Genomic DNA, 26,606 nt, shown 5'->3' with positions numbered 1-26,606 from the left:
CCAAAAATATTGTTATGCTTTCAAAAAAGCTCACTTTACCAAATTAGCCCCTGACGCCGAAGAGGCAGCTTTGTATGTGGTTGTGTTCCTTGTGAAAGGGCAGCATGCTGTAACTAAAGTGAAATCAACCAGTGGCTAAAGTGTGCTAAGCCCCTGCCTCATGATGCGTCCTGCAGTGGCTGGGGGAAAAATGTCAATGACACAACAGCAGACTAATGGATGAAGTCTGTCTGAAAACCCCTTTAAGTAACTGTGTTATAAGCATAATTGGTAATAAAATTAAATGTCTTGGCTAACAACAGACCTATAAATGCCAATCATTCTAGCATTGGCTGCCAGCCTCTTGCCTATGCTAATGCTTCTTTGTAATACATTTGTAAAACTTTCTTATACATAGAAAGCCTTACAAAGACAGACAGACAAAGAAGCCTGCAAAGACAGATTGAAAGGGTCGTACATGTAGCTAGTATTGCAATTATCAATCGTGTTGTAAAGACAGAGGGATAGATAGACAGATAGATAGACAGACAGACAGACAGACAGACAGACAGAACAGATAGATAGATAGATAGATAGATAGATAGATAGATAGATAGATAGATAGATAGATAGATAGATAGATAGATAGATAGATAGATAGATAGATAGATAGATAGATAGATAGATAGACAGACAGACAGACAGACAGACAGACAGACAGACAGACAGACAGACAGACAGACAGACAGACAGACAGACAGAACAGATAGATAGAAAGATAGATAGATAGATAGATAGATAGATAGATAGATAGATAGATAGATAGATAGATAGATAGATAGATAGATAGATAGATAGATAGATAGATAGATAGATAGATAGATAGATAGATAGATAGATAGACAGACAGACAGACAGACAGACAGACAGACAGACAGACAGACAGACAGACAGACAGACAGACAGACAGACAGACAGATCAGGAATTTGAATTAAAGGACAGAGCTAATATTAGTAATATAGATCAAGATGTACAACAGATTTTAGCAATTGCAAAAGGACAATCGGGCAGGTTGCGATCACTAAAATGGCTACTGGCATCTACTAATCATATTTTGCGAGTCAGTAACCTATTACTGACTCTCAAAATAGGGTTTGTGAGTCACTATTAGGAAGGTCTGTGTCAAGGGCGTCCCTTCCTAATAGCTAGTCGCAGGGGCATGTATGAATGTTTTGCAACCAAAATGCGTCGCAAAGCATTCAGCCTTTACCGACACCGTGAAGGAGGTGGTAACCCATACACAATTGGGAAGGGGTAACCAAGGGACCCCTTCTCCTTTGGGATGTGGACACCAAACTGTTTTTAGAGCAGGAAGTGGTCCCACGGGCCACTGTCTACTCTCGAAAAATGAAAATGAAACTTTTCACTTTTTTTTTTTTAATGAGTCACGTTTTCCTTTCAAGAAAATGGGCTGCATTTAACAAAAAAAATGTTTTACTTAAAAAGCAATCAAAGAAATGGTGGTCTGCTGTCCCCAGCAGGCCACCATCCCTGTGGTAACAGGCCATTCCCAAAGAGTCGCAAATTGAGACCTACCTCATGAATGTTAATGAGGTAAGTCATTTGTGGCCTCATTGGGAATCAGCAAATGTTTCTGAGATACATTAGTACATTTCATTTTGAGACTCGCTAATTGCGAATCACTAAAAATCGCAATTTTCGAGTCACAAAATGAAATGGTCGTACATGTGGCCCATAATAGTTAACTGTCTATGTAGGCAGGAAATACAAAAGCACTGAAAGCAAACTAGAAAACTATACATGCAGTATATACAAACTAAATTGGTTTACAAATATAACTGTAGTTCTCAATTAAAATACATACCGGCACGACATATGGAAGTTCAGTTACAAATGTACTTCATTTCGCACATGCTAAAAAATGAAGAACAGTTTCAAATCGACACAATCTGGTAAGCTGTGAAATAGCAGTAGTCAGATAAACAAAAGCCACTCTAGAGGGAATTTGCAACATTATTACTAGGAGTCAGCAACTGATAAAGCTGGGTTTTGCCCTTTGCTCAATAGGGAAGAGCTAGTGGAAAGTGGTGTTCTGTTCTATCAGACTCTGAACACAAAGGCAACACCAAAGCAATAAAGTAAAAATAACTGACACTGAACAGAACTACCTTGTATGTGGATATGCTCCTTGTGAAAGAGCAAAATGCAGTCAATTGAAGTAAAGTTAGCCAGTGGCTGAAGTGGGCTGACCATGCTGTATGCTGCAGTGGTGGAAGCAACATGTGAATGGCACACCAACAGACCAATTGATGAAGCAACCTGGCTGAAAGCCTCTTTAACTATGTATATTATACACATTTATTTATTTTAAATCAAAAGGTCTTAGCTAATGCGAGACCTAAAAGTGCAAAGATGAGGCTGACATTTAGTTCTGACATAAGCATTCACCAATAGCTGATTGATTTATCACTTTGCGATCAGTGTTCATACATAATTTGAAAAATACGCAGCAAGATTCATAGCAACAATCATCAAAATTGAGGTATTTATCAAAGTGATCTGGTGGCTAGGCATCAATAATGGCATCAGTAAAGAGACACATACATATAAATAGTGCTTTCTGATTTAATAATAATATATTGAATGGCACAGCCTTTAAGACTTAAAAATAGATCACTATTTATAATACTTTCTCAGAACTCCATGATATCCAGTATGGAAAAGTGTCTATTCTAAAAAAAAACAATTTGAAGAAAATGATGTTGACTATTGTTTTCTTAGATACTCCATGCCCCTACATCTTCTCATGTATGGTCCGACTTTTAATTCTGGGTGCAAATAGAGTGCACACCTTGATTTCCATTGGTAGTCGTTGCCAGGGTCCCAGTTACTGGTAAAACATGCATCTCGTTCAATCGAAAATTGAAAAATCACAAGCAAATGTCCAACAAATATCCTAGAGGCACATTCTTTCTAGAGATCAAATTAAAGTAGACTAATCTAACTTTCACAATAACAAAAGATCAATATTACAGGCAAGCTCTGTAACTTGGGAATCTTAAAAGAACTAAAATGCTTGTATTGATTTTTCATTGCCAACTCTGAGTATCCTTGTATCAAATCTTTCTAATACCTAAGGGAGTTGTCAGCTATGTATGTCATAGTATTTCCATGGTTAAATCTTTATGTAGTATTGATTTGTTTTAATATTTTAGCCAAAATGCATGGGATGCGTGAAACTGATCAGGTTACCTCACTATGAAACAGCACCAACATAACTGCATGTTACCTCCGACAACATATGGGACAGAATTGACAGCCACCCACAGCAGCAAGTCCTAGCTACAATGCCCTTACAAGCCAGATAATACACACCGTTTACTATGTTGGCATAGAGATTGGAAATGCTAGTGAGACCCAAATGACAGGATATATTTAGATGTGCCATCCAGTGCTGAAAAAGAAAAAGAAATCCCTTTCCCAGTCTTGTACTTCTGACAAAAACTCACAATAGACATTCTGGAATGCTGCGTTGTTTGATGTGTCTCCTTTGTTTTTCAGTTCTATTGTGACATCATTCATCAGTTAGCCAGTTTAAAATAGTTCATGCAGGCAGTATTCAATACATGCTTCTTATCTAGCCCGAAGTAGTGGGATTGCCAACAAGGGATTTTATTTAAGTTACTTAGTCGAATTTCTTTGGTGTTCAGATTGGAAGTGTATTTTTGGTCAATTATACACATACAATGAATGTTATGAAAGATGAAAAAATTTACACACACGGGAATGAATTGTGAATAAAACACAAGTCTTTTTATATATCAATCAAAATCAAAATAAAGGGGATACACAAGGAAACAATAAATTTCAGGCAGTGTAACATGAAAAATGGGTTGAGTTAGATCCACATTTCATCAAAGAGCATCTATTTCCAGATAGTTATAACAGAGATTAATTTCATAAATGAAAAGAAATCAACTGTAATTAACAAATAATACGGAATTAGATGACGGTGTCGACGTTTCGGTCTTGGTGGCAGAAGTCCGTTAGACCATCTTCAGGACAGTTAATATTTGCACAATTGATCCCTCTATAAACATAATACAGATAGATGTCTTATCTAGCCCAGCCTCCATGATAAAATGCCTCCAATTCCAACGCATGGGCTAACATGGATCTTATTTTCCAGACAGTAAGGCTAGCTGTTCTCTCGGTACCAGAATCAGAACTCTAACCTAGTTAGACGTCCTGCCTTCTTCCTCTGGGTTACAGATGGTGCAGAACTTTGATTTGGCTAGAGTCCTTATTCGTTGTTCAATAGATTTGATATATCTTGCAATCGGAAGAAAATGTAAGATGAGCAGAGGTTGAATTGCCCCAAACGACATCTCTTTAGAAGTACCCACCTGTCATAAACAGGATTGCACATAAGATTAGAACAAAGCTTTGATTGGTGTTAGTCATGCTTATCTTAAGGAACAGTAATCTTAGAAGTATTGTCCACAAAATACCACCTGTATGTGTGTCTGGACATGTGGGCACACACACATACACACACACATATGCTACATTTTAGCAGTAATTGTAGAAGAAAAAATGACAAAATGTTTACACGGGTGAGAAACTGAGAAGCTGTTGTCATCATCATCATCATCATCACAAAGTCTTTATTCAGTTCTACACAGCAACCATAAAAGTACGAAACACCAAATTATAAAATCATTTGGATAAGACACATATACATTAAAAACACCATAAAAATGTTATAAAAACAAAATAAAAAACAGATACATACAGATAATATTCAGTCATGCCAACAGCGCCTAGATGCCAGAATTGCACGTAGAATATTTACAACAGCAATGTCCGTTTGGAAGCAATTGTAAATACATAAGAGCGGGGTATACTTGAGTAAACTCAATGTTCTCAACAGTGGTAGTAGGAACCTGTTTCTAACACAACTATAATGCTCACAAAACATGACAAAGTTTAAGGTGTCTTAAGGCGACTTAGTCTCGCGTCCACAGGGCGACCTGCTGCCTGGGTGGGCCCAGCCACAGGGTGTGGCTAGTAAGTGATGCATCACGCTGACTTGGCAGACGGAGTACTCTCCGTTGCACGCCTTGGTTCTCCAAATAGTTGGGATGACCTTCAACCTATCGATCAGAATACTCTTCTTTGAAAATCCAGTGTCGTTGTTTAGGACTTGCAAACTACATGGACATTACTTTGCTTTGATGACAGTTCCCTAGTGTTTCAGATACAGACATCACTATTTCAATTCTCATGGAGATAATTGACCACGCCCTGAGGAAGTCTTGGGTGAATGCCTATATAAGACGAAACACGTTTTGGCTTGGTGGCTATCTGTTGTTGAAAAAAAGAAAATAAGAACTGAAGTACTCATCTGACAAGATCTGGCATAATAAAGTATCAAGAAGAACATTAGAGAAGACCACTGTGTGGATTTATTATTGGCGTTATTATATGAGCATTGCTCGGGACATTGATTTTGTTTTGTAAGTGATGTAACTGGTTAAATCGGAACCTGGCCAAAAGAAACCGTCTCGCCTGTTGGGAACCTGCACTAAATAATGCTCCCTTCCTTGAACAGACTTTATGAGCATATGTTCCCTCACCAGGGGTTTCATCAGTTCATCCCCTTCTCTAGCTGATGATGCCTTATCAAGGTACACATTTTTTTGCATTGTACGTTCCGGGGCAACAGGGACTGAGGTGTCTAATAAGCATTTGCTCTCCCTAGTGTTGCATCGGCCGGGGGTGCCCCTGAAACTCGCTGGCTGCATTGCAAGGCTGCTAGATAGCATGGCAGGAAAGGCACACCACACGCATTTGCACTTGGTGTGGTCTGACCCCGTGCGGTCACGCCCACAATTTTATTGGCGTGCTCCCCCCTTCCAGTGTGAGTGCGTGGGTGTTACAGTAGCTGGCGTGGGCTGGCAGAGTTCAGCTAGACCGCTGGCTCATTACATCCCATCCCAAGCACAGGGACGACTTGGGAGAAAGCGGTAGAGCTGATACCTCCACCAGAGGGTACTTTGAGTAGCTGTCGATCAGAACCAGGTTCGTCTGACCATCTGGGAAACTTCCAAAATCAATGCTCACTTTCTCCCATGGACCCATCCCATATTCTTCTGTCTGGACAGGCGCTGGTCTCTCTGACATGCTGGTTACTTGACAGGCTAGGCATCTTCTGGCGGCTTCCTCAACACGGGCTTCCAGACCAGGAAACCAGACCTTTCCCTCATGCAGGCTTTCATCTTTTCCACCCCTTGGTGCCCTCCATGGGCTAGCTGAGTCGCCTGGTGTTGGAGAGATGCCGGGTTGATGATTCGAAACCCTGGCAGTAGGATTCCGCCCTGAGTGACACTCCGTTCGTTTTGGATCCTCCATATTTTCATGAGGCTTTCCTTCTCGGGGCCTGACCAGGAGTTGGTGGACTGAAGGAATTGATGCCAGTGTCCTCCTTGGACAGCTGCACGGACATTAGAGATGACCGGGTCTCCCTCTGCTGCTGCGGCTACATCTTCCAACGTCAGCGCCATGGGGCATGTGATGGTTGAGATAATATTCAAGTGTGCCTCTATTGCCTCTGTGTCTGATTCTTCTCCCCCACCATCCTGTGGGGTCAGGTGCCTCGAGACAAAGTCAGCTGGGTTTTTGGCGCCAGACCGATAGGCCAGTTCCATCTCGTACTGCTGGAGCCCAATGGCCCACTGTTCAATCTGTAGGGGTGGATGGGGCGCTGAGCCTTTGAACAGCTGCACTAAAGGTTGATGGTCCGTGATGACCCTAAATGGTTGGGCACAAACATATAAGTGAAAATGGTGGTATGCCTAGCGGATGGCTAGAGCCTCCCTCTCGATTTATGCATAGTGCCTTTCTGTGGGTGAGAGCACCTTGCTGGTATAGGCTAGGGCTGTCCATCTTCCAGGTTCTTGTTCTTGAGTGAGGATGGCCCGAGGCCTATGGGGCTGGCATCCACTAGTATATCAGTTCGCTTGGCAGGGTCGAAGTACACTAGCATGGTGTGGTCAAGGAGGGTGTTCTTGACGCTTGGAATGCTGTTTCTTCTGTTGTTCCCCATTGCCCCATGCCATCAGCGCACGTGAGGTTCCGGAGTGGCTCCACAATGGTAGCCAGATCGGGGATGAATCAGCCACAGTATGCGGTCATCCTGAGGAAGCTTCGTACTTCTGCCACCGTCAGTGGGGTTGGGGTGTCTTTGATCGCCTGGGATTTCAGCGATCGACCTGGATCCCTTCTTGGTTGAAGGTGTAGCTGAATAATTCTATTTGCTTCTGGAAGAACAGCCACTCCTCTCTGTGGAGAGTGACGCCATGGTCCTGGAGTCTCTTTAGCGTGGTTCTTAGGTGTTTGTTGTGCTCTTCGGCAGTCCTGGAGTGGATGAGAATGTCATCACTTAAAGTTTAGTACGCACGGCAGCCCGATCAGGACCTCCTTCAATGCGTCTTGGAATACTTCAGCTGCCGACGATATCCCAAAATTGAGGCGTTTGTATCTTCGGAGTCCCAGGTGGGTACTGAACATGGTAATATAGCGTTTCTCCTTCGCCAATACCAGCTGGTGGTAGCCAGCGTTCAAATCCAGTTTAGAAAACCATCGGGACCCGTTGTGGTTGGCCACTATGTCATCCATTGTCAGCGTGATGTGGCGTTCGCGCCGGATGGCTTTATTCAGGAGACGCATGTCTATGCACAGTCTGATTTTTCTTGGCTGATGGGGTTTTTCCACAATCACCATAGGGGATACCCATGGTGTGGGCCCAGACACTTTCTCGATGACCCCTTGGTCTTCCAGTTTTTGCAGTTCCTGTTCTAGAAGGGTTTTGAGGTGAAAATGGATTCTCCTGTGTCACAGCGCCGCCGGCCTGACAGACGGGTCAATGTGCAGTTTGATGGGAGCCTTTTTAAGTCGTTCTAGTCCTTCGAATAGGTTCCCGAATTGGCTCAGCAGTTCCTTTGTTTGGTCCGCCTGCACACTCCTCGCAAATGTTAACAACCCTAGAACTTCCGCAGCGTGGATGCTTAGCAGGGCATCTGCCTCCTGGTTTATAATGTGGATGTCTGTGATGATCTTGTTATCTTCGGACCGTATGGGCACGATCATCTTGCCTCGGAGTGGCAATGGTGAGTCACTCCCATATGCGAAGATCTTTGTCTTGGAGGGTCTGAGTTCGGGTTTCAACCGATTGTACTGCTGAATCCTCATGACGTTAACTGACGCGCCAGTGTTCATTACCGTGCTTACTTCTGATCCGACAATGTGCACAGTGCACGTGGGCTGAGCCCTCCTTCGTCTTTTGAGTGCCTGCTTGAAAGAGACTAGGTATGTCTCTCGTTCGTCATCTTCTGAGGAGGTGTCGTCAGCTTGGTAGGTGCTCCACTCGTTCTTTCTCCCTCCCTGGGAGGATGCAAGGGAAACGCTTGACAACTGTCGCACTAGCTTGCGCACCGGCTTTTTTCGTCTCCCATCCTTCCTCTGTGCCTTCCTCCTGCATACCGACGCGAAATGGTTCGGGATGCCGCAGTTGGTGCATGTCTTCCCTTGGGCTGGGCATGATTGGGGTGGGTGTTCTTCATGCCCACAGTATCCGCACTGACCTTTCGGATCTTGCAGTGGGCGGTCCCTTGGTTTGATGCTTCTGTCACGTGTCCTGACGGCATCAGCTCGTTCCACTTTTATAGTGGTGCTCTTCTCAGTCGTGCATGTCAGTGCGAGATCCATCTCGTCAGCCCGAGCAGCTGACAGGTCGTGCGACATTGCCATGACCAGTATGTCGTTCTTCAGTATATTCGGCTGTCGCAGTATGAGCCCTCGCAGCACTTTGCTGCAAATATTCCTTAGATGAACTGTGCTCTGATTTCTTCCGCTGCCCTTTCATCCACTAGGTGCGTGCTAGTGAGCTCCCTCAGCCATGAGTGGAATGTATCATGTTCCCTTTGTCTGGCTAGTCGCAGCTTGAACCGCTCGAAGTCGGGGTTCAATTGGTGGTCGAAATGCGCATTGAGCGCAGTCACAGCTGCATCATAGTCAGTTGGGGCTCCGACGTTAGGCAGGTGCTTAAAGAGCAGGTAGTTATATAACAATGGGGTGACCCGATAGACCACTGGACTCGGGTATATATATTAGTACAAAAAAAACAGTCACAGTGGAATAATTTTCAACAATTTAGAAAGCACATTTGTTGGGAAAAATTATGCAAAATGTATGACACAACCTAGTAAATGCATCAATGACAAGATTTTAATCATTTGACCACAAAATTAGGTCAACATATCAACCTTTCAAAGGACAAAGAACATGTCAATATCATCATCTTTGGTTTAAGCAGGTGCATGTGAAGTGATAAGTGCAAACAACTTGGGATAAGTGCAGACGGTGTGAGGGGGGAAGGTCGTGTATTAGAGAACATCCACAATCAAATAGAAGACCTTGCCTGCCACTTCAATGGCAAGAAACATAAATGCAACAACATAAATAAAGAGAGCAGTTGTACAATCACTGTCCATCTCATATGTTAGAAGAAAGACACAAAACAGTCGACGTTTCGACCCCTAAAAGAACCAGCAAATTGAAATTCTTGGGAGCGGGGTCTTCATCACGACCGAAGAGGGGGAGACAAGTTTACACCTGAGGACAATAGTTAAAATTAATATGGTGCGTCTGGCTGAACAACTAAATGTGATATTTGTGAATTGAAATATTAATTACCAGCCACAGCAGAAACGATTTGTGCTGGAGAATTAGGAAATGGGCCCACATGGCTCCTACAACAAAAACAGACGGAGAAACAAGGAGTGTACCTGGATACGATCTTTCTTTTTAAATTGAAATGTAACCGCCTAACCACTATGATAAGGTACTCACCAATGGGTGTTGTGAATTAGAACTCGAATTCAAATTTCGTAATGGCTTCTAAGCATTCAGAATATGCAGAGGTTCAAACGTAACCAAAGCTAAGGAATCAAAAGTTCAAGGACAAAGTCTCAAAAACTCACAAAGACTTGTTGCAATATTGCAAAAGGCACATACACGATACAATCGCCGCATTGTAATTGCGTGGCATACCCAGAGCGGTAAACCCTTTTGTAATTTACGCACGCCACCATAGGGTTAAGGTTCAATGCCAGCGCTAATGCAGGTTAAAGCGCGTGTTACGAGAGCCATTGATTTATGAGGATTCGAATCGGGCTAGAAAATGACAGTAATGAATTGCAAAGGAGGCGTATTCGTGGCGAAAACACCCATGGTGTGGTTAAGGCGGGACATACCTAAAACGTAATGCCCTTGGGAGATTAAAACAATTGGGTTTATTTAAATTAAGGCGAGTGCTGAAAAAGCCAAATTAACGGCTTTAAAAGTGAGACCCGGGGGGGGAGAGGGGGTAGGGTCCACCAACAGCACAATTTAACATTAAAAACCTTAGAAAATAATAAACGCGCTGGGCAGAGAGACAGAGAAGAGGTGTCTCACGTTGAGAGAACAAAAGCGCGAGCCGCGCGGTTTGACATACCTCCAGGGTAGCGTCGAAGCATCTGACAGCTAACCCTGGAGGCTGTCACATGACCAATTAAATACCTGACCAGACCGTGTACGTGCAACCTGAGGGTAGCACTCTGATTGGACGAAACTGGGAGGTGTGAATCCCTTGGGCTGGGCATGATTGGGGTGGGTGTTCTTCATGCCCACAGTATCCACACTGACCTTTCGGATCTTGCAGTGGGCGGTCCCTTGGTTTGATGCTTCTGTCACATGTCCTGACGGCGTCAGCTCGTTCCACTTTTATGGTGGTGCTCTTCTCAGTCGTGCATGTCAGTGCGAGATCCATCTCGTCAGCCCGAGCAGCTGACAGGTCGTGCGACCTTGCCATGACCAGTATGTCGTTCTTCAGTATATTCGGCTGTCGCAGTATGAGCCCTCACAGCACTTTGCTGCATATTCCTTAGATGAACTGTGCTCTGATTTCTTCCGCTGCCCTTTCATCCACTAGGTGCGTGCTAGTGAGCTCCCTCAGCCGTGAGTGGAATGTATCATGTTCCCTTTGTCTGGCTAGTCGCAGCTTGAACCGCTCGAAGTCGGGGTTCAATTGGTGGTCGAAATGCGCATTGAGCGCAGTCACAGCTGCATCATAGTCAGTTGGGGCTCCGACGTTAGGCAGGTGCTTAAAGAGCAGGTAGACCTCTTCTCCAGTGTAGTGGAGCAAGAGCAATCGTTTGACGGCCCCATCCGTCTTCCTGGTAGCGATGAAATAATTTTCAAGACGGCCCAGCCATGTCTTCCACCTGGGGGATGCTGTGGTGAGGTCAGCTGCCTCACTGAATGGGGGTAGGACGCCAGTGGGAGGGTGTTGTGCCATCACTCGGGCTGGGGCCTCGTTATCCCCCCTGTGCTTTGTTGGTGGTGTCTGTGCCTGGACAAATGCTGTTTACACAGGCTATGTGCTGTTTGGCAGTGTTTAATCGTGTGCTGGTCCTGTGTGACCAGGTCTGGGGGCTGGGAGCCTTCCGCGGTTGTGGTGCCACTCTGCTGAGTAATGCAGGTACGCTGTGGCTAGAAAACACGTGCCTGCTCGGGCGTGGCTCTGGTCTGCTGCCTACATGGGCTTCTACTCAAGTGGCTGCGAAGGCGGTCGGTGCATGTCCTGCACTGTGGAGGGGCTCACCTTACCTGCTAACTCACCGCTCATTTCAGGGGCATGGCGGTATGCTGATCGCAGCTGCTGTGTCGTCCTGGCACCGCCCGTGGGGGTGAGCCTCAATGCCGGTGATGCAAGCTGGGTGGGGCATCGCTTGGTACGCATGCTGTTGGTTGCGCCCGCCTGGGTGGTACAGTTGTCCCCTGGTTGTGGGGGAAACCTGAGCGTGGATCAGTTTCTGCTCCTCGTCACCAGTGTTGCATTGGCCAGGGGTGCCCCTGGGCCTCGCTGGCTGCGTCGCAAGGCTGCTAGATAGCACAGCAGGAAAGGCACACCACACGCATTTGCACTTGGTGTGGACTGACCCCATGCGGTCACGCCCACCCTTTTATTGGTGCACTCTGGCCTTCCGGCGTGAGCGCGTGTGTGTAACAGTATCTGGCGTGGGCTGGCCGAGTTCAGCTAGACTGCTGATTCATTACACCTAGTGCCCTAAGTGCAGTTTTAACATAGGCTTACCAGGGAATTCTGTGTGCACTGTCTAGGGACAAGCAATCCGATAGGATCAATCTATTAAGCTTAAGATCTTCCATTGTACAGACTTTTACCCAGCAGAGCAAAGGACTAAGGGCCAGTAAGTCGCAAAGAAAACTAATTCCAAGTTCAGCATGTACTGAGCAGGGAGGGGTAGATTGTGGGACCTGAACCAGTCGTCTTAAGAATTTGTTTTCTGCCATTTGTATTATATCAGTCTTCACATACCGCTAAATCTCACTGCTGTACACAGCCTGGGACACACACTTGGCATAGTCAATTTTAATCAGTACTTGCAGAGATCAGGAGCCCAACCTATGAGCAAAACAGGCCACAGCCCCTGTGGCTTTAATGAGCTCTGCTTTTTTACTCTCCAACAGGGTCTGCCAATCATTCTCAACATCAAATAGCACCCCTAGGTATTGAAAGGACGAGACTTTGCCTAGGGTGTGATGGCCCACCTTGAAGGTCTTAGAAATGGTAGACAATGGACCTATGAACATAAGGTGGAATTTCGTAAAATTTGCTGCCAGGTGAAGGCTATACATAAAGGCAACGCATTTATCAAGAAGGAGGTGCAACCCTCTGGCGGTGCGGACCATAAGGAGTGCAAATAACAATACCGAGAGTGACCTCAGGCCCAACCTAGGGCAGTTAACCTGAGCCAAAAGAAGGGCCTGATCAAGGTCATTAACGTATATGGTGAACAAAATTAGTGCAAGAATACCCCCCTGCCGCACCCCCCTGCTAGTTGGTGCAAGCGGTGCACGGATGCAAATGTGTGCGAATGCAGGATTGACAATAAGGCTATCAAGTTAGTCTCCACCACTATCTCAAGCAACAGAGCCCACAAGTTGGCATAATTTACCCTGTCAAATGTGGACGTAAGGTCCATAAAAACCAAGTAGAGAGATGCAGGCCGTGCAACATCGTACTTATTTATAATAAGATAGAGGCTTCAAGAATTGGTCAGATGTGGACCTCCCAGGCCTAAAGCCATGTAGGATGTAAGTGAGAATATAATTAACATCTGACCAGGCCATGAACCTGTTTAGTATTACCCTCCCAAATACCTTAACTACAGCATCGACCAATGAAATGGGTCAGTAGCATTGAGAGTTGTCCTTTCCCCCTTCTTGAACAACGGTATGATCACCATCGTTGACCACGCAAGCGAGACCCGAACAGCGTCCAGCTGCATTCAAAACCTGGGTCAGAAGGAGGTCCCATAACACAACATCCATCTTCAACAAATCCTGTTGGTTACTTCCTCCAGGGTGAAGACCAGGGGAGCCTACCCCAACCTGCTGACTACCTCAACATCATCCTCTGCCACCTCACCAAAATTGTAAATCCCTGCAAAATGATCTACCCACTGTTACTCAGATATGTGGGTACAAATGGCAGGGCCTGTCCCATCTGAAAAGTAGGGTCCATTCACTACTCTCCATAAAAGAGAACTGCCTCCTGTTTTGCTTGCCTGGACTAACTCATCCCAGGCTAGTTTCTGAAGGGTATATTTGTGTTTGGCTACTGCCTGCTTGTCATTTGCCAGATGTACTGACTGTGAAGATGCCTGCCCACTAAATTTGTCACAGTTATTTAAACAACTTGCCCCCAGACACAGTGATGTACCTTAGCTGTTGTTTTAGCCTGGTCTACCATGCTGTTTGGAGCCCCACATCCCTACACATGTGGGTGCCATGCCTAAAAGCTGTGCAGTGCAGGGGTGGTAGGAGACAGGTGGAGTAACAGTTGAAAGTCTTGCAAACTGATGACAGTTCAAGGCAATGCTCCTAACTGACTTTTGGTAAACTCGATTTTAGTACAACTGTTTTGCTTGTACCAAGTGCTGTGCTGGGAGACTGATCACCAATGGACTTGTCTGATGAAAATCCTAAATTTGCGGTTGTATACACTTTTCGCTACTCGTTTTTGTTACCCAACATCAGCCAATCCAAAATTCAGGTTTCCCAACTTTTCAAAAGCTTTCAAACAAGAACAATAGTAACTATGACAGAGCTTTACCTGTCCTAGTCACTGAGTGAGCAAAGACATTCTATGAGATTGTATTCAATTGGAAAAATGAACATTGACTGAGTGTTTGTGAAATCTGATCTAAGGTCATGTAAATGTTATTGGCCTCTGCATATGGTCATCACCCTCTGAAGCGGTTTCAGCTTGATTTAATTCCCCAATCTGACCAACCTTAATTGCAAGTATTATGAAAGCATGAGGGACATGATCAATTGATTGGACCCCAATCATCTTCAGAACTCGATGCCAATTGTAAAAAATGCTATCATCATAGTATTTCCTGACAGTGATGAATCTGTGTTAACAAGATGTTTTGTGGAGATAGAAACGCTTAATGGAAATATTATAGACGGTGTTGGTCTATAGTGAATCTTAGATATATGTCCAATATATTTGTATTTCTTCCTATTTTCTATATTGTGAAACAATGACGTGTGATTAAACAAAATGAAATGTAAAACAAACCTTATAAATGAGGAAGGAAATTAAGCCACAGAACCTGCTAACCCTGCATTATTAACTAAGGTGCCTTCCCACCATACTAAGCTACTTCCTGACTAAAATTCCTGTTTCAGAGCAACATTATACTCAGCCTGTCCAACAACATTGCCCCTTCTTCAAATTCAGCCTTAACTGCCAATAATGTAACCTGAAATTAGGTAAACATCTTGACTTGAAGTTCAATTGGAATCTAACTTACTATATTTCAGAACTTTTCCTTTCCCATAAACCAATATTTTGGCATGTTTATTTGAATTAGAAACATTTAGGGGCAGATTTATGTTGCACTTGCACCACTTTTGCGCCGCCGTTGCGTCACTTTTGTGACACAGCAGCGGCGCAAATCCTGCGCCATGGTGCGGGGTATTTACAACGTGACGCATCTGGGAGATGCATCACGTTGTAAAGCCCTGCGCCACATGTAGGCGTTCCAGGGCAGGTGGGGGCTTTCCGACGCAGGAACGCCTCCTAAAAGTGGCTGAGTGAAATCTACAAGATTTCACTCAGTCACTTTTAGGCCCATGCTGCGTCAAAACCCTGCGCCTGCTTGAAGCAGGCGTAAGGATTGACGCAGCATTGTACAGATAGGGCCCCCCAGAACATTGCTGGAGCTGTGTCGCGCTTGCGACGCAACTCCAACAATGCGCCACTTTTACGGCACAGATGCGTCATTCATCTGTGCCGTTTTTGCCCCATGGTGCGCCGCATTATAAATGCGGTGCATCCATGGTGGCGCAGCTGTGGCGCAAAATAATTGGCGCGTCCCTGCTGATATGCAGGGATGCGCCAGTTAACATAAATCTGCCCCATAGTCCTTATGAACCACATTCTTTAATCCATTTGGTTTTTCCAAAACATTTATGGTAATTCTGTAATGAAATAAACTAAATACAACTTTGAAAGCAGGTGAGGAGAAAACGTAGCAAGAGTGATGGATGTAGAGGTGAGGAGGGAAAGTACAAGGTTATAGATAATGGTAGATATAATAGTGTATAGGTATTGGCTGAGATATTAGAGAAAATGCATCAGTAGAAGTACTAGGGTATATTCAGAGGTATAGATAGTAGAGTAAGGAGTAGTGGTACTACAGTGTAGACTGACTGGATTAGAGGTACTGGGGGGGCATAAGCTAGAGTAAAGTGTTAAAGTATATGCAGTGATGGAGATATGTTATCTATGGAAAAAGTAATTGGGTTATACACAAAAGGGTAGAGGTACTAGGATTTATAGGGCCTGTAGGATGAGGTTATAGGTGGACATACTTGGGCGAAGCTATGGGAACCAGTACTAGGGAACTGATAGGTGTACGAGTTTTAAGGAATAAGCAGTGTTACCGGTATTAAGTTTAGGAAGGCCAAAGGTATTAAGGCTTAGGATATAGGCTGGGGTAGAGATACTCAAGTGTTGATAGGAAGGGGTAGAGGTAGTAGGGTTTAGGTGAAAGTAGATGTACCACTGTCTAGGTAGACGTACTGGTGTGTAGTCAGGGACGCAGGTACTAGCTACTCCTCCCCCAACATAACTATACCTACATATCATTAATCGCTCCCCAAGGTTGCACAAAATCGTTATTGTGGATTTCACCAAACATATCACTCAAAAACAAGTGCTGAATGACTACACCACTTTTCTGGCAGACTGTAACATCAACTTGGGCAACATATTTTATTTTCACACTATATATATATATATGTTTATTTCAGTGGAAGTCCCCCTTGAAACATGAATAAAATACATACAATACTCATAAAATACACCTCATCATAAATACATAAAAACTAATCCCCCCCCATAAATAATCAACAGTTCATCATTAGACAGAACATAAGGCCCTAATATTTTTGACACTATTTCCCCACACAATTGTTTATGCCATAATAACTTGGACCAGGCCTCTAATTCTTCCATACATATTAACAGCACAATCTTAGAACTAGTCCTCTATGATCAGATTAAAGTTGAAATACATAAGCCATGTTGAAGTAAATAGCCCTGATCATTTCATTATCCGTCAGAGTATCCCCAAGCAACCTGCATCTTTATTAACACACTCTCAGCCAACGAATGTCCTAAAAAGATCTTTCAGACTTGTCACAGATTCCAAATTAATACGGGCAATAAGTGACAATTCTCTCTCCATAATTGTAACCCAGGATGTGAATGCTATATTTGCTATGAAAAGGTTTTTGATACCATTGTTTATATCAAAAACAAAAAAAAGCCTACCCCCAAAGGATGCAGCCCTTGATTTTGTGATAAATTATTGTTTACGAAAAAGGAATCAGGTTAATGGGAAGAAACTGGAGAGCCAATAAAATACCCAGAACATTTGCTGCAACTACATTACAAGATGAACCAATCCAAAGGACTCTTTTTAAACTTTACTGTAAACAACTACCTGAACCATACTCAAACCAGTACAATTTCAAATACAAATAATATGTTTACTTTTTACTAACACAGTTGCTTTAATAATTAAATCTATTTGGAGATACTACATCGCACAGGATGAGGCCTCTCAACCTTCATACCTAATTATGTGTTGTTTCAAGTTCACACCACTGACTCAAGAATGACTAATCTTGGTAAATAACGTTCTAAAGCCTTCATTATTCCATGAAGTTATTCCCTGAAAATATCATGCCAGCCTCCATTATAAAAAACCTTCATTTCTTCAGTGAACTACAGTGCCAACATATGAAGTCCCTTCAAAAAAGGTATTTTCGTGGATTTCTTCAAAACAGGGAAAATCACCAACCAGCTGCTCAACATACCACACACATTGATCAAAGGACCCTTACTATTCTGGACAACCCTCACTGCATGTTGGACATTGGTGATGCTTGTGTCGTCATTCTTCTCATTTCATTGCCATGATCATGATAGACTCATTATGGTCTTCAAAACTCTCATCAAAACAGCAAAATATGTTAGAGAATACCTCTTCTAGCTCAAACAAAGTCACCTGTGGTGTTCCTCTGCGGTCTTGTGCTGTAAGATTTACATATGAAGCTGCTAAGATTCTTTATGGAGGAAGCAGGGGTTGTAATACACCAATGTGCAGATGATTTGTTGATGTTTAAAATATCACGAGACAGCAGAATTCATTCTCACACTACAACCACATAATTCTAAATTCAACAAAGATTGGCTCTTGTAACTCTACATTGAAAGCTTTTGCCAAGCTATTGATAATGAAGTCAAATCTAGGCTTGTGGACTGATCCTCGACATTTTGTGTCTTTACAGATTTAGCACATTTCAAAAACCACACTATATACTCTTCACTTTGAAAATAGAACTTAAAACCTTTCTTCAACTAAGGGTCTGTTAGTGGAGGACCTGATGCAATCTGCATTGCCATCCTAAAGGGAAATTTTATGTCCTCTTTGATTACAACTCAAGCAGTAAAGCAGTACTTTTTAGATGACAGATTGATTTCTTGAACTAGACATTTCAACTACATATCTCCAGTCGTAAATCATCTTCTTTGGCTCCCCCAGATGAATTGGTGAGTTCATGTTGACAATTATCACCTTGTAAATTTCTGCATGACCATCCAGAGTACCCTTGGGCATCCTTTAAAATTTCTAGTGGCAACAGATATCTGAGAAGTCTAAATAACCTCAGACTTACAGTGCTGCTAAGAAATTATCCTCAGGAGTATTCCCTTCTCTATGAAACTCATTCCCTACCTGGCCTGTTTCAATCCCTGAATATATAGACAGCCTCACTTTTAATCTGTTTGAGTCTTTTCCCACCTTCACCTTGAGACTTATTGTGGCTCACCAGCATCTCTATCTTCCCAAACGTTTTCCTAATTCTCACTTTCTGTATGTCTACTTTCCTCTACGTCTCTACGTCCCTTCTGTCCTTTTACTGCAACAATATCCCCACCCCTTTTTCCCCCTGCATGCTTTTTTATACTACTCTCTAATCTCCTCCCTCTCCTTCACTATGCTTCATAATGCATCTGTAATCTTTCAATGAGGCTATTATATCCCCTACTTGATGATGATAATGTTCACGTTCTGTTTCTTGTTAGTTGTATGTTATACTTATTATATGTGTTGATTCTCTCTGCATCTCTTTTTGTTGCAAGTTAAGCATACTGCCACCTCTTCTAAAGGAAATGTCTATGAACATGCAAAATAAATATGTGATATAAACAGGATACAGATTGAGTTCCTATGTGATAGGTGTGGTTTGAGGTACTGATGTACAGTCAGGGTAAAGGTTTTAAAGTATATGTAGGGCTTCAGGTACTGGGGTGTATGAAGGTAACAAGTACTGAAGTATGCACAAGGATTGATGTACGATGATAGAGAAAGAGGGTAAAGAAAAAAAGCAGCTCAAGGAAGAGGCGTTGAACTGACTCATAGATAGGAAAAGGACAAGGAAGGGCATGGAAAGGTGTGGGTTTATCAACATCTCCTGCAGTCACATGGTTCTTAAAGCTTGTGAGGAAGGTAGATATATGTAAGGGGCAGCATATGGGGTTAGGTGGGGAGCATAATTAGGCACCTACTACAACACTAGTAAGATTGCAGGTGTTGCTGTTACCAACTGTGCTCAATGTGATGTATTGATTAACAATTGCATTTTGTCTCTATGATGCCAAAATGTGCCTTTTTTCCTGTTCTGTAGTTACAGTTCTGAGAATGACAAATAAAGTTAAAAAAGAAAAGAAAAAGGAGGTTTGAGGGAAGAGAGAATCATGTGATCCTGAATAAAGGAACCAAATGGCATCTTCCTGCATGAAGGACATTCACCAGGATGGGTGCTACCTCTTGGGAGCAACCAACATTTGGAAACATTTAAAGAGTAAGATTCCTGGAGAAAGGGTCTCCAAAACCAGTTTCTTCAAAAATCTTTTTCTCTAGAAGGGCATACAGCTCCTCAGAGTAATTCTCAAGGTTGCCACATGTGACCGCAGAAACGTAATGGAGACGTTGATCTTCCTTTGTGGGGGATTTGCTGGCACTGGTACAGTGTGTGCTCACATAACGTATGTATCAAACTGTCCAGCCACTCTCTCACCTCTCCCCTGCTAGTAAATAATTCAAAGCACCTAACCTGTGATCCAGCGCGAGACCGGGGAAAAGAGAGAAGGAAGCAAATTTACAACTATCCCTTCTTGCGTCGCAGACCCGTCATCACACTAGCTCATTCTCACACGCATTTATTGTTGGGGTCCATAACACCAACACTTACACGTTTTCCACTCACGAGTCTGCACACAGGAGGGATGATGATATCGCACTGGACATGTGGGGGGGGTACCTTATTACCTATAGGGAATAAAGGTTATTTTACAGAATATACATTAGCATTCACCACCTATAGATTCCTAATCCTAAACATCAAGGCACTCCACCACTTGGTTGACGGACCAATTAGTTGGATTGGTTGATGGTCATTTAGAACCAGCTAAAACACATTTAAGACTCAGAATCATTTACTCTTTTCATTGAAAAACCACTAACTCGTAATTTCTGTTATTCATATTTGTTTATCTAAATATTATTTGCAATTAATTTCAACATTTATGATCAATCAAAGTTTAGAATTTTAGGGCCATATGTAGGTAATTTCTATGTACCGATTTCTAAATACCGAATTTTACTGATTCGGTATTTAGGAATCGGTAAATAGAATGTAGGTAAACAATCGGTAAATTTTACCGATTCGGTAATATTCGTTATTACCGATTCGGTATTTACCGAATCGGTAATAAGGAATACCTTCCCATTCATTCCTATGGGCCTGGAGGCTCATTGGAATGAATGGGAAGCCATTTACTATTATCGATTCGGTAAATACCGAATCGGTAATAGGGGGAGCATATTCAAGGGTGGCAGGGTGTCACATTGACACCCTGTTGCACCCCTCAATCGTGCATGTGTGCACATGTGGCGCACATACATGGCCTAAGGGCATGTATGTCTGCCACATGGCACTTTTAAAAAAGCACAAAATTGCTTTTTGCAAGGTATTCGGTATTTACAACTTGTAGTTGGTGGTAAATAACGAATCCTTAAACCAACAATGCACTCACTTGAGTGCTCCCTACATTGGATTTAAGGATTCGGTAATTTACTGCTTCCTTAAATTAAGGAATCGGTATTTTACCGATTCCTTAAAATAACGAATCGGTAAATTACCGATTCCTTAAATCCAGCCTCCTACATCGCAAAGGGCTAAATACCGGTCGGTAACGGAAAATGTACCGATTTTCAGCCGTTACCGACCGGTATTAGCCCACCTACATATGGCCCTTAGTCAATTAATACAAATCGCAGGACATTTATATTTACCTATTCTTGCTATCTGGATTTTTCTCTAATTCATTTGGCTCTGCATAACCAAATTTAGCCATTAAATTGTCCAAATAAAGCAGGCCAAAGCTCAAAGTCCAAAAGTTCTTTGCTCAGCACGTTACAGTCCCAAAGATCTCAAAAGGACCAGAAATCGTCCAAGCATGTATCATCGCCTGTGGGGTCAATAGAGATTTGCGGTCATCGAGTAAGAAGGCAGCATCTGCATCAATCGATCTCCATTCCAAACTCCTCCCTATTCTACTGCTCTTTTATAATAAATTTCGGGATAACATGAAACATATTTCGGCTAAGAAAGACGGTGATTGGCTGGTTGGGGAACGTACGATTTTTATTCTATGAGGTTCTCATGGATTTTGCTGGTTCATTTCCTCTGTCAGTGTTGCCCTTATGCAACATTGTTGAAGATTTGCTTGTATGTCCCAATTGTTCATTTAGACCAGATTTTACTGACTGAAGTTTGGCAGTCTTCCATGTTCCTATCCTTGACCAGGAACACTGTAAATTGGGGTCATCAGGAAGTGTACGGAGCCATCCGAGTCTGCGCAGTAGGCATCACGCTCACGAGACGGTGGCCACTTCTGAACTCCATTTCGGACGCCATATTTTGGTAGGCCCAAATGTCAACTTAAGCGAAACAAACACAAAAGAATAATTAATACAAAGAAATGAAGATTCTAATGTTAAACCCTCACTAATCCCTTTATGTATTAGTATTTTCCTAGCATATAGCGACATTTAAAGCAATAATACTCACATTTAGGATCCAAACAGGAACGCAAACGTCACATAAGCAACATTAATCATGTGATATCCTATTACCACATGTACTACTATTAATATGCGTATATTTTAGTTATTAGAATTATTTTGCCATGCAAATAGCAATAAGTCCCACGTGTAATTGGTGCATGCAAATGGTTGGTTTAGTTTAACACAGCAAACCGTTAGTAAAATTATAATGAGTAGATTATATAGTTAGTATTTTCATGCAAAATAGAGGAGGTATACAAAATGTTGTTCTACCTGCTCCATCACCTGCTTCACTCTTTACAAGTGTTACATATAATTATTTTGATATGATAGAATTTAGATTCAGATATTGCAAACATTGGAAGACTGGGGGGTTATTTGTGGGTTAAATATAGCAGGAGGAAAATATGCTTCCTTTAGTACGCTAATGGACGTGCAGGAGGGCATGATGAAAAAGTTCAATTTAGGTGTTTTAAGTATTTCCTATAAGGAATCTTCTGAACCAATGAGGTTACAGACAATCCCAAAAGAACCTCAATGGTTGAGAAGCTACTTTCAAGCATCATTAATAGTTCATCACCATAGTCCATAAGAGGCACTTTATTCACATGATTAGAGTAAAAGTCTAATTGGCAATTTATCATGTGGATGAGCTGCCGTTACATTTTGTTCTGGGATTTTTATAGGATAGTGAGATTTATCATTGGTGGAAAGTGGGACTTCCCTGAAAGATTAAGCCCTGCATTATTCGACCGGAAGTAGCAAGAGCTTTTTAAACCATGAGCAAAAGGAACTATTAATCAATGGCTGCACTATATCTAATGTGCCAGTTACCAGCTCCTTCAGCAGCTGCTCCGAGGCAGGTTCTAGTGAGAAGTAGAGGATGTGGCAGAACGGCCAGAGCTGCCAACTTTGGAGCTGGGGAACCAGGCTTGAATCTCGGCGTTGGCCCAATAGCTTGTAAATCTGGGAAAATCACTTAATCTTCCCGTGCCTCCCCCCAAAAAATATATCCTTATGTAATATAACTGGTGCTCATGTAAACAGCTCAAATACCTTCGGGTCGAGTTCGCACTATATGAAACTGTAACAAAAAAAAAAGTAAAGGGGCTTATCGGAGGCCAGAATCATAAGAATACCTTCAGCCTCAACTGACTTAAACCTACAGCTGGAAAGTGGTCCTTTGTTACTAACATTATCAAAAAGGTGATATGAGGAGCATTTGATGGAAACTCCAGGTGTGCAGGCAAATGCCCTGGAATACAAACCAGTTTCTGGGACTGAATTAAAGAATGTAACTGAACACGGTGTCTGTGACTTCACAATCATATGAAAAAGTTCCACTTCCATTTCTTAAGACCAGTTAAATCTACATGTCTTGCTGTTGTTTTGACTGGCTGAGAATGAGCATGAATTTCTTTTCACCAGGACACCTTTGTATGCATCACAAAGAACAAGCTAGCGATTGGCATATTTGCCCTGTTTTTGACAACAAGAAAGCAAGGCATTTCTGTCCCCTACATTTTTAAACACTAAAGCACTCTTTATATTAAGCATGGCACCATTGTATTGCTTGTCTATAGTGTTACAGAGGGCTTCACTGCATGCCATCAAGATAAATTTCGAGCATGTAGCTAAACCCAGTACATTTGCAGATGAGGTGTAAGTTCAAGACCCTGATTTGTGTACATTTTTCACATGCACAAGCAGAACTTAAGCATCTAGGGAACCACTAGTACAATCGAGGAGGACTGCTGTGTCCTTCTCAGTTAATAACATGCCCACTTTGATGCATGTTGTCACGAGTGTTAAGCATTATAGCAGAATTTCTCAAAACACTGTTAGAAGAAAAATGCCACATGGCATATCACATACTGCATCGCATCAGGCAGCAAAGTGGGCCCTATTGTTCACATTCATGAGCTAATTGGTGTGTTTTTATTCGTAAAAGAAATTGAGAATTTTGAAACAGTTCAGTGTTTGAAATCTGTCGAAACGTGAATGAACATCATGTGGAAAAGCTACAACAAGGGGTATGAGAGTATGAATATTATAATAGATGAATAAATCAATGACGAATAGTGCAGATTACAGAAGTTAAGAGATCATGTTATTGTATGCAAGGGGAGGCCACTCTTTACTTACATGTCCATTTACCACCAATTCCCTTAGGAATGATTTCCCCCTAACCGGGAAAAAATATAAATAAAATCAAAGGCCTTTACTCCAAAGCTGTAAGTCTCTAAAGCCAGAAATATTCGTAGTATGTTAAATCAATATTGTCCATTGTGTTTCACGAAAAAGCACTAAGGGGCCCATTAGGATAACGGGCGGAATGCCACCGCCGGGCCGGCGGTGGCGATCTGCGCGCCAAATGTCCCTGTTGCACCCCGCGGTGTCCCACGTCGGCCGGAAAGACTGTCAGACTCTTTTCCACCAGTTGGATTGCCGGCTGGGCAGAAAAGGCATACAATATGGTGGCGGTGCCTCCATATTACAATGCCTGCGGTGGGATGCTTTTCCATGGTGGAGATTCCGCCATGGAAAGGCATGCGGTGAACACATTGGGGGCCTGATACGGGCCCCCAGGGTGGTGGGGGGATGAGGGGCTGCACTTGGGGGTACCTGTGGTACCCCCCCTACATTGGCATACACAAGGTGGCAGGCACCGCGCGGTGCCTGTCACGTTGTGCATACCAATGCACAACATGCATCTTTTGCATTGCGGCGGGTGCTGTTTACAGCACCGTCTGCTGCAATGTAAAATATGCGGGATGCGACTGCCAGGGTGGCGGTCGCATCCTAATGGGTCTAGCGGGACCGCCGCACCTATGGTGGTCGGTCTCGTTTACCGTTACGGTGGTGGGCGGACAAATCGTAATGGGGCCCTATGTCCCTAATGTCCTCCAAATTTGGGTTATTATCACCGAACATGTAATTAACTCATAATTAGTTTTCTGCACAGCACCATCTAAAGAGGTATTCCCAAATTAAAAACTAGCATAGTAACAGATGTCAAACTTCTGAGGTGAATCTAGTCTAAAAACAAAAGGGGACACGAGACACAGTCCAAGACTTTGATACACGGGTCAGCTATTTCAGGCACAATCTGATTTATAAATGTGTACTTAGCATTACGTTCCTGCACAAAATGCTGCGAGCCCTCTCCATCGTAACATAACCCCATACTTCTACTTTCAGACTTTTTCTGCAGTGTTGGTCACAGGTGTTAAGTTTAAAATTGGCAATGGACAGGAAGATATGACTTGGAATGAACTCCTAAGTTTTGAGAGTCAAACAGGGGCCCATGGGAGCTCAGAGGTACAGGAGCCTGTGAATCGCTGACCGCCACAACCTCCCTTGTTAAGTGGTGTGTATGGTGTGCCATAATGGAGAGCTGTATCGGAGAGTCTAGCAATCAAAGGAGGTCAGACCACAGAAGCAGCTAGTTGCGCTTGTGCCCTTTCGGCAAGCCTGCAGCCCGCCTGTTACAAAAAGCTATGCATGATTGTTTCATCCACCCACAGGTTTTGGTTGAGATTCCCTCATTGAGATGCTGGAGCAGTGTCATAGGGTGGCATTGTTTAACATAGGTCCTTTCTACATTCTGCAGCCCTCTTGATTGTGTGGAAATACACCCAGTGTCCCAGGACCGCAAAGCAAGTACAGGAAGGCAGTAAGATATTTCAGACATTCTGAGGACCAATCCACAATCAGCCACACTAGTCCATACAGAATGGCTGTTTTATGACTAATCCAATTTGAGCCCTAGATGTTGATTTACCTGACTGGTCATAGTGGAGACAATAACACTAAGTTAGGTTCAAGCTCTAGCTACTTTCCACTACCAGCCGTGCAGACCAGGAGAGCCAGGTGGCTCCCAAAGGGAACTCCACAAATACAGACATAATATCTGACAGGATGAAAATCAAGCACAGATTCAATTGATTTCTGTCTAATTTGCTGGAATAATAGAATTACATTAACAAGAGGCACATATCAGAGCACAATATAACACTCATTTGGCCTCCTTATAGTTTGATTTTTAGACCACATAAGCTTAGTAATAATTTGATTGTATTGGGGAACTGTTTTTTTACCTGCTTTCTACCTACCTGCCGCCCGCCTAAGATAGCACCCGTTCAAGGAACCCCTGGTGGAACGAGGGTCCCAGGGGCAGCACCGTGCACCACGCAAAGACCTGCACACTCTGGGGGGGACTTCAAACCCCAGAGTGCACCGCTACCTTCACCAGCTGCCGTGTGTGAGGGGGAGGCATGCCCAACACGCTTATAGCGCAGCCTCTCCCACCGCAGCGTGGGACGCAACTCGGACGAAGCCCGGACCAAGGGCGGACCCATCTGAGCCCATCAGGGGCCGCCAGAGGCCGGGTTGGGCCATCCTTCTGACATTTGACTTCCAATTACATCTTACCGGTGAGACTTTGTTGCGCTCATTTACGTTTTGGTTTTCTCAAGCGTATTATTAAGTGGTTGGGACTTTAAGCTGTGAGCCTCAGTAGCCTGCCACTATCATACTTTTGTATAATTGGGAGTTGTATACCATGGCCAGAAGGAAGTCACTCACAGGGAAGGGGGTGGTGGGCACTTTAGATGCTTTTCTGACCCAGGCAGAGTAAGCCCTAATGCATGAAATAGCGCGAACAGAACGCAGGCTGTCTCTGGAACCCATAGGAGTAGGGCCTCTTTTGCATTTACATGCCCAGGAAGTTAATACCACCGTCACAAGTTCCCTTGCGAGAC

General features: G+C 43.3%; 1 protein-coding gene across 4 annotated transcripts in view; it reads left to right on the top strand.

The window, feature by feature from the left end:
* The window catches only part of PTCHD1 (patched domain containing 1), a 571,764-nt gene that overhangs the window by 204,736 nt on the left and 340,422 nt on the right, over nucleotides 1–26,606 (top strand). The window contains exon 3 of one of the 4 annotated variants that reach the window (XM_085620489.1): nucleotides 442–459. The exons of the other annotated variants lie outside the window; for them this stretch is intronic. Coding sequence (XP_085476615.1) covers nucleotides 442–459 — 18 coding nt within the window. The remainder of the gene's footprint in view (nucleotides 1–441; nucleotides 460–26,606) is intronic. 4 annotated transcript variants of the gene reach the window in all.

The sequence above is a fragment of the Triturus cristatus genome, chromosome 8, assembly GCF_964204655.1.
Source record: "Triturus cristatus chromosome 8, aTriCri1.1, whole genome shotgun sequence".
NCBI classification, from domain to species: domain Eukaryota; kingdom Metazoa; phylum Chordata; class Amphibia; order Caudata; family Salamandridae; genus Triturus; species Triturus cristatus.
Note: the sequence above shows the minus strand (reverse complement) of the source record. Positions and strands in the feature narration are given on the sequence as shown.